Source organism: Orycteropus afer, unplaced genomic scaffold (assembly GCF_000298275.1).
Source record: "Orycteropus afer afer isolate SDZICR_OR568_19922 unplaced genomic scaffold, OryAfe1.0 scaffold00035, whole genome shotgun sequence".
NCBI classification, from domain to species: Eukaryota; Metazoa; Chordata; class Mammalia; order Tubulidentata; family Orycteropodidae; genus Orycteropus; species Orycteropus afer.
This window is the reverse complement of record NW_006921622.1, coordinates 1,723,359-1,733,176: the sequence shown is the minus strand read 5'-3', so window position 1 is coordinate 1,733,176 and position 9,818 is coordinate 1,723,359. Positions and strand designations below refer to the sequence as shown.

Below are 9,818 nucleotides of genomic sequence, written 5' to 3'. Positions count from 1 at the left end.
CTAAGGCACTTGACTGCTAATCAGAAGGCTGACGGTTCAAACCCACCAGCCGCTCCTCGGAAGGAAGGTTGGGCAATCCTACTTCCGTAGTGATACTGCCTCGGAAACCCAAGGAGGGGTCACTATGAGTCAGGGCCAACTCGACGGCAAACAACAACAACAACAGATGGAGTAGCACATGGAAGGTATTTGGGGATATATCCCTAAAGCAGTCACCTTTTCATGATAGAAAAAGATTGAGATGTACTTGGTAAACCATAATTCTCTTAAGAATTTGTAAAAATCTGCACACGTGAGGACTGAATCAATTTTAATTTTTTCTTTTACTCAATTTATATGCTATCTATCTGATTGCTCCCACCATTACATTGACACCCTCTTCCCTGAAAGTAAATAAATAAACATAGGGGAAAAATAATAATGGAGACCATCTGTACTGTCAAAGGTTGAGTGGGTTCCATATTATCCCAACATTTAAAGAAAGAGCATGCAAAAGCCTCAAAACTTATGTAGTTAGCTGGTGAGGATGTTCTAGGGTAACTGTAGAAATCAGTGCTGTCTACCTTTGAGAATATGGAAGACAGAATTTTGATAGAGTGAGAATTTGATAATGTGTGTAGTCATAGAACCAAGTGCCATAGCGAGAGAATTTATCTAGACTTTCTGAAGTAGATGAATCTAGACAAGATTTATGAGGGAATTGGATGTTGTAGTTTGAAAATGTTCTCCATGTGTTTCTGATAATCCCTCATCATGTACACCTGTTTCTAAACCACCGGCTTATGGAATCAAGCAGAATGGTTGTGTATCAAATTCCAGTCAGTTAAATGCAATCTTCTTTTTATCCTCTCAGTCTTAGAGACAGTTCAAATATTGTATTTCACTGATTTATAAGGTGAATAAGGTCAGTCAGGAATAATAAACAAAGAACAGATAAATTTGAGCTCATATATGTGCTATAAATTTAATCAAATTACTGTGAAAAATAATCTTTGTCAGAAGAGTCAGCTCTAGTCTGACAACTCTTGGCCTGAGTACTGAATATTCTTTCCTTTTAGCTGATTTCACACAATAAAGAAATCTTTAAAATTTTAGGATATTTTCACTTTTTTCTTAGAGATATATTTTATGGAGTAGGTATTTATTATTATACCTCTTATTCCTTAAAGAAGACTTATGCAAAAATTTATTATTTTTAGTAAGTTCTATCACTGTTTAAAACCAAAAAAACCAAACCCACTGCTGTCAAGTCGATACCAACTCATAGTGACCTCTGTGGGGTTTCTGAGGCAGTAAATCTTTATGGAAGTAGATTGCCCAGTCTTGCTCCCATGGAGTGACTGGTGTGTTTGAACCACCAATCTTCTGGTTAGCAGTCAGATGCCTTAGGCACTGTGCTACCAAAGCTCCTTTATCACTGTTTAGAAGTGATAAAATAGTTATGAAAGCACAATTCGGAAAAAAATGGCACTTCCATTAAAGAGTGAGCTACACCAAAAAAATATGGGATTTTTACCCTGTAGGAGGGACTTTTTCTTTTGTAGTGGACAAAGATAGAAAGGAACTTTGTGAAATGCCTGTTATTAAATAACTATTTAAATATATGCAAATAAATACTTGGGAGGTTTTTTTCTTTTAATTATTTGTTAAAATGTATATAATATATGCTATATATTATATATACCTACCCCTCACTTAGGAGCTCTGGTAGTGTAGTGCCTAAGGCACTTGACTGCTAACCAGAAGGCTGGCGGTTCAAACCCACCAGCCACTTCTTGGAAGGAAGATGGGGCAATCTACTTCCGTAGGGATACTGCCTCAGAAACCCAAGGAGGGGTCACTATGAGTCAGGTCTGACTCGACAGCACATAACATCAAAAACAACCCCTCACTTATCAACATAGTTAGGTTCCAAAGACCCGGTTGTTATGCAAAATTCAGCATTATGTGAAAGTGAAGGATAACAACATCAGATCACAAAATGAAGGATGACTACATCATTACATAACTGGCAAATTACATTACTACATATCTGCCAAATTACACCATTATATAACTGCTAAACCACTGAGAATCATGGCCCAGCAAATTTGACACATAACCTTAACCATCCAGCCAGCGTTACTCTTACCTTGCACCTTGGTATTTGTTATGCTAGGCATACATTGGTAATGTGCAATGTAGTGAGATAGTAGGTATTTTACTAATATTGTAAATGTGAGATGTCAGGTAATGAGATAGTCAATAAAGGAGGAGTACATGTATAGTATGTTGTTGTTGTTGTTGTTATGTGCCATTGAGTCTGACCCAACTCGTAGCGACCCCTCCTTGGGTTTCTGAGGCAGTATCACTACGAAAGTAGATTGCCCCATCTTCCTTCCGAGGAGTGGCTGGTGGGTTTGAACCTCCAGCCTTCTGGTTAGCAGTCAAGTGTCTTAGCCACTATGCTACCAGAGCTCCCACATATATAGTATAGTATATATTATATAATTTAATAAGTATGTTTATTTAAATATATTAAAATGTGTTTAGTAAATAATATAATAATACAATTTATTTCAAAAATTATATAATAAGGACACTTGGCATACTACTTTTTATAGGAAATGCTGATGGACTTCTGATCTGGAGACTTTGTGGACATTCACAACCTACAGTGCCATTGGTCATACCTTATACTCAGGTCTGGATACACTTTGTCACCAATCAACATGTAGAACACATTGGATTCCATGCAGAGTATTCATTTACAGGTAAGACTTATGATTAAGTTCTCAAACACTAGTGATAAAGTAATGGATAAAAGCCTCAATAAAGTTTTATAATTTTTTTCCATGAAGATCTCATGTACCTTTTGTTAGGTTTATTTCTAGAAAGCTATTAGTTTTGTTGTCAATGTCAATGAGATTTTCTGAAGTAAATTTTCTAATTGGTTGTTGCTGATATATAGGAATTGTTTTATTTTTATACATTGACTTTCAGAGAACTTGCTACACTCTTATTAACATTTTGTCTACGGATTCTCTTTAGTTTGTCTGTGTAGACAATCATATCTTCTGAGAATAATAATACTTTTTATCTTTCAATCCCAGTACTTCATTTCTTGCCTTATTTCATTGGCTAAGTCCACCATCATACTACTGAACAGAAGAAATGATAGCATCTTGTTTCTGACCTTAGTGGGAATGTATAACATAACATTGTTAAATATATTAATTGATCTTAGATTTTCAATAAAATACCTCTCATCAGATTGGTATTTGTTATGCCAGGCATACATTGTTAATGTGCAATATAGTCAGATAGTAGGTATTTTACTAATGTAAAAGTGAGATGTCAGGTAATGAGATAGTCGATAAGTGAAGAGTACATGTATAGTATAGTATATATTACATAATTTAATATGTATGTTTATTTAAATTTATTAAAATGTGTTCAGTAAATAATATAATAATACAATTTATTTCAAAAATTATATATATTATATAACTTTTTAATTCTTAGTGTACAAGAAGTTTTTTTAAAAAATCATAAATGGGTATTAAATTTCATAAAATGATATTTCTTCATCTACTGAGATCTTGATTTTACCTCCTTTAATATATTAATGTTGTAAATAATTTTAAAAGACATTTCCCTTGTTAAACGATTCTTGAATTTCCAGGATAAACCCTTCTTGGCCTTGATAAGTGTTTGTACATTTTATTGGATATTGTTTACTAATATTTTATATTGGATTTGTATCTGTGACATTCATAATTTTACCTGAAATTTCAACCCAAGACGGACAGCACTACTCCTTGCTGCTTCCCTTGGCCAGTAGGCCTTTTTCTAATTCCTTTGCACTGACATGGCAATCCTTTTTGATTCCTAACAAAATGTAAAAGTCTTAGTTCCAGCCTTTCCTTTGGGGAAAAAAAAAAATTCACCACAGTCAAGTTGGATCAGATTCATAGTGACCCCTCCTTGGGTTTCCGAGGCAGTATCGCTACAGAAGTTGATTGTCCGCCCAATCTTCCTTCCAAGGAGTGGCTGGTGGATTTGAACCATCAGCCTTCTGGATAGCAGTCAGATGCCCTAGGCACTACACCACCAGAGGTCCTTTTATGGGGGTCCAAAGCCATATCTTCTCTTCCTTCCTGGCAGTGAAACCTCAGCTCCTAACCCCTGGGACCCATGTCTTGGCTCTGTATCCTCTCTGACTGCCTTATGCTCAGTAGAAGATTATCCTTCTAAATTTGAATTCACTTAATGCTTCTGAAAGGAGCCTGGTGGCACAGTGGTTAACTGCTCAGTTGCCAAGCCACCAGCCACTCTGTAGGAGAAAGATGAGGCAGTCTGCTTCCATAAAGATGAGGCAGTTCTACTCTATGCTATATGGTCACTATGAGTTGGAATCGACTCGATAGCAATGGGTTTAGGATTTATTGCTTATGAATTTTTAGACATCTTATTTTCTTTCCAGGAGTTCTGGTAGCGTAGTGCCTAAGGCACTTGACTGCTAACCAAAAGGTTGGCAGTTCAAACCCGCCAGACACTCCTCGGAAGGAAGATGAGGCAATCTACTTCCGTAGTGATACTGCCTCGGAAACCCAAGGAGGGGTCGCTGTGAGTCGGGTCTGACTCAATGGCACATAATAACAACAACATTTTCTTTCCATTGAGTTTGGCTATATTATAATATATTTTTGTTATAGTTTTGTCTAACATTTCTTTGTGTTATAACCAAATGTTTGCTTGGAGAAGGGAGTAAGACTGATTAGTATCTAGTCACTCAAGCATCTTGGCAGTTAAGTATTTACTACATTGAAAGAAAGGAGCCAGGCCTCGAGAAACACTATTACTTGTGTTAAACATCAGATCATACTGTGCTTTAGAAATATCTCAGTGTTTTGACTTGTAAGCTAATGTGTAATTTGATAGATGACTTGTAAATATATGTGCTTAATATCAAACAACATAGTTTCTAATTATTGTACTGATCATAGTCTTCAAACTTTTTTTTTGTTTTTTTTTGTTAGTAGTCTGGTTCCTTTCAAGAAGAGCCATGTAATTTACTTTGTCCCTGCTGCACCCTACTGTATTCATTGTCAGCTGTGCACATGTCTAATTCTTTTCCATTTATGATGCAGATTATCTTCATTCTTCTTTGCATTAAACTTGAGCCCATCTTCATTATTTTGAACCAATAGATTATTCTGTTTAATCTTCCACCCAACTTTACTTTGCTTTTATAAAATTTATTTATTCAGTTGTTTTTATTGTGAAGTATGACTGCTATGGGAGCTTTGGTAGCATAGTGCCTAAGGCACTTAATTGTTAACCAGGAGGCTGGCGGTTCAAACTCACCAGCCACTTGTCAGAAGGAAGGTTGGGCAATCTACTTCCATTGTGATACTGCCTTGGAAACCCAAGGAAAGGTCGCTGTGAGTCAGATCCAACTTCACAGCAGTGAGTTTGGTTTCGGTTTTGGTTGTATGACTGGTATAAGGACTGCTTACTTTGGCTTTGCAGATGTTTTTCCTTTTATCTCATTTATAGAGTTATAAATCTAATTTTCAGACTGTGGCGGAATACAGATAGGTGAAAGCGGAGTGATTGCAAGCCCCAACTACCCAGCCTTTTATGACAGCTTGACCCATTGTTCTTGGTTGTTGGAAGCCCCACAAGGCCACACCATCACTGTGAGTTCTAATGACTGGGTAGAATACTTCTGAGGTTATAGAATAACAATACCATATTCTTTTAATAAGCTAGCAATAACAGTAGACTTTGATCCTGTAATCAGTAAACAACATCCCATTGTTTTCTTTGTAAAATTTCCTCGTTAGAATACATGCCTTAGTATCTGCAAGTCTACAATTAGGGATGGCTGAGCTCTCTCAAGCTTAGGAGAAGCTATACATAGATGATAATTCCATGTTCAAGAGAGAGGCGTATTCCTGGTTTTAGTATAAGTTGCCGTCCTAGCCCTGGGGAATAGAATCAGGTCCCCCTGATGACTCCTGTTGCTGGTGAAATACCCCGTCTCGAAACTTTAAAGAGATTTCTTCAACAAGAAAAGAACAAGGGAAAAGAGGGAAGAATTAAATAAGAAAAAAAAATGTAAATGCATATAAATTAAAAAAAGATTTGTAAGGATAGCATCTTCAGAGTAGAAAAGCTCACTTACAGCTTGGAATACCTCATTATTATTATTATTATTATTATTATTTCTCCTCCAGCTTACATTTACTGACTTTGATATTGAATTCCATACAACTTGTACTTGGGATTCAGTCACAATCAGGAATGGTGGCTCTCCTGGATCACCCATAATAGGACAGTACTGTGGAAGTTCAAATCCCAGGACAATCCAGTCTGGCTCCAACCAGCTGGTGGTGATTTTTAACTCAGACCATTCGGAACAACATCGTGGATTTTATGCTACATGGACCACACAAACTTTAGGTAAAAGAAGTATTCTCTGTACTCATCCTTTTAAAAAATTATCTAATTTTTAAATTTTTTAGCTAATACAACAAATATTTTAGCTAATACAACAAATAGGCATTAACTGCCTACTCTGTGGCATGCTGAATGCTAAGTATTTACACACGTCCTCTCTTGTAGTAATCCTGTAAGAAAGACAAAAAGTCAGTACGTATTTCCTTCCTTTTGCATGGGCAAATGCTGAGGCTAGGTGGATTGATAATTTGCCCAAGTCACATAGCTGATAATTGGTAGAGTCAGGTTGAAGTAACAGGCAAGCCCAGAAACATTGATCTTACTACTATACCATGCCACCTCAGTCGGCAAAGGAGCATAACCAAGGAATCGTGAGTAATAGAAGGTGTGTGTTGGAATCACAAGCAGTTTAAAAACAGAGCTGGGTAGTAGGCTGAGGAAAGTAAATTGTCCACATCAGGAGAAGCCTTGGCTTATATGTCATCCCTGAGCAATAAGAAGCCATTGAAGAGTTTTGAGCTGGAAATAAGATTTGTGTATTAGAATAAATGCTCTGCCTCTAAAACTGGTTGGGAATCAAAATATCATAGACTTGATTGAAAATAGTAGATTTGTCCACATAAAGTATAAACTTCATGAAAATTCTCAGAAAATAGGATTTGTATTGATTACTTTGTGTGGGATTTCTGTAAAGCCTTGCAGTACTGCACAAAATAATTCTTACTTTAGATCCAGGTTTATTACAAAGTTCTCTGGAGGATGAGCCAAACTGTCCCTCCTTAAAATACTGACTACTATTGAAGTCAGAGGGGCTTTTTAGATGAACCACTGGTTTTCCAAGTGTTGAAAATTAAAAGATTGAACAAACGCTCTTTAATTTTACTATTGTTTTATTGTTGTCATTTGTTTACTTTCATTTTAGATTGGTTTTAAAAAAATGTTTTTAACTACATATCTTTCTTTGTTATCTCGTAGATAGATATTTTAATATTATAACCTAATTCTAGATTTTTCTTTTTTTTTTCTGTCTGTTACTTATTCCCATCCTTTAATCAGGTTCAAATTTCTTTTTTTTTTAATTGAATTTTTCCCTCCTCAAAATCATATTGTCTAGTTAAGAGCCTTAGAGTAAAATTACAAATGAGTATAGAGTTGTATTCTCATGTGTTAGTGCTAATAAAATATGGAATTTGGCCTTGTTATAGTATATATTATATAACCTCAGGGTAAGTAAGATGTTTGCCATTGTTTGAAGATGGGCTAGAAGTCTGTCCTCTTTATTGTAAGATTTAGCGGTCTCAGTTGAGTTCAGTACAGGTGTAACCAAACCACAACAGCTGAAGTTCCCTCTCAGTTCAATGAGGCTTATATTTATTGAGAGTTCTTGCTGTGTCTTTGCCCAAATACCAATGAATCACCTGTCAGGAAAGATACACAAATCTCACATTTAGAAATGTTCCTTCCCCAGAAGTCTTTAGTTTTAAAAGTGGTTATTCTCCTTGCAGATTAATGAATTTTCTGATGATAATTTTTCAGGCTGTGGTGGAATACTTCACTCAGACAGTGGTACAATCACATCCCCTCACTGGCCTCAGAATTTCCCCGAGAACAGCAGATGTTCGTGGACAGCCATCACTCACGAAAGTAAACACTGGGAGATCAGCTTTGACAACAACTTCCTAATCCCCAGTGGTGATGGACAGTGTCAGAACAGTTATGTGAAGGTTCGTACTCTTGTTTATTTCAATGGAGCTGAACTGGTTTTACCGACATAAACATTTAGACTAGAAATGACTCATTACCTTTCAAAGTAAGAAAAGGATGATTTTGCTGCTTGGATTTCTTGGATGAAAAAGTAAGAAAATGAAAATTTTAAGAGTGAAAACTAGAACCACAACACACACCCTTGTCACTATTTCTTTGTGACTTCTCATTTGCTAATACATAGGCACCTTAACAGTTACAGAGATGGTTCTCCGCCCTTATTAAATTCTCATGAACTTTATAGTCCTTCCTGTGGCAACTCGAGAGAAGACTAGGTTGTTAGTTGGTTTCTTTTCGTTTTGTTTTCTTATAGATTGCTAAAGACATATGCCCTTTGGGCTGTAAGGCACCTTCATAAGTGAAATATAAAGGATGCTATAAAAATCACAGAAAGCTGGAAATGTGACTAGTGCCTGCTTTGGGCCTTAAGAACCCACAGGCAGAAAATGATCATAAGAGAGCCATGTAAAAATTGTGGCAAAGGGCCAGCCAGCAAGGTTCTCTTTCTCTGAAATTATTCTGCTCATGGGACACTACCACATCACTTTCCTTAACTATAACCATGATGACTGAATGATAAATTCACTTTATGTATTTCTTATCTTTTATCTCAAATGCTATTTCTCTAAGAGGCTATGCCTTTTAGTGGAAAAAGCATTGGCTTTAAAGTCATACAGACTGGACTTGAGTCACATCTCTCACACTTGCTACCTGCTTCTTCTTGTGAAGTTAATTAAGGATTTAGGCTTCCAATTACCCAACTATATAATGGAGAGAATAATTCTTACTTTAGTAGGGCTTTTTAATGATTAGAGGAAATAGGACATAACAACAGGAACAGCACTCAATACTCTGAATATAAAACCACCTAATGAGTGGTAGTAACCTTTATGGTCATTGATGTTGTTATTATTTTATAGCATCTCTTGAATTATGTTTTATGTTGCATTGATCCATATTTGCTGTTTAAATGAAAGCTCCATATCTGTATACAATGTACGTTTCATAAAACATTATAATATGTACTCTTACTAATTGCTTTTTATATGAAATAAATGAACTGTCTTCTCATGGAATGTGTCAACATCAGTTTTATAGACTTAACTAAAACCTTGAAAATCCTCCAATTATGAAAAATAGACTTTTAAAAATGACTTGGATAGAGATTTTTGGTTCAGACAAACTGGCATTGGACCTTTGGTCTCCATTCTTCCCTGCTAAACACAATCATAAACCCTAGAAATGGTAAAAAAGACAAAAGTGAACTCTGAAAGCAAATAATTTTCCCTCCACTCAGGACAAATGGTAAGTGTTGCAGCAGCATGCATCACTTTGTTGTCTCCCTCAGTATTTAGAAAGCTTAGCTAGACCATGTCAACTAAGAATGGTTAAGAGGAAACTGAATAGTGATTGAAAAGAACCACTGACAAGCTACATAAAAATGGATACAATCTCCTTGGAGGAGTCAAGAGTGGGATATGCTATAAAAACAACTTAAAAAAAATATTCTCAGAGGCGGGGCAAGATGGCGGACTAGGCAGAAGGATTGCACAGACCCTCTTCAACAAAGAAAAGGGAAACCAATTAACACAGACACAGAAGATAAT

At 36.1% G+C, this 9,818-nt stretch overlaps 1 protein-coding gene across 1 annotated transcript in view; it reads left to right on the top strand.

Moving 5' to 3' along the window:
- The window catches only part of CUBN (cubilin), a 413,126-nt gene that overhangs the window by 323,139 nt on the left and 80,169 nt on the right, over positions 1–9,818 (top strand). The window contains exons 51-54 of the mRNA XM_007936404.2: positions 2,604–2,753; positions 5,563–5,684; positions 6,225–6,450; positions 7,984–8,171. Of these exons, the coding sequence (XP_007934595.1) occupies positions 2,604–2,753; positions 5,563–5,684; positions 6,225–6,450; positions 7,984–8,171 (686 nt within the window). The remainder of the gene's footprint in view (positions 1–2,603; positions 2,754–5,562; positions 5,685–6,224; positions 6,451–7,983; positions 8,172–9,818) is intronic.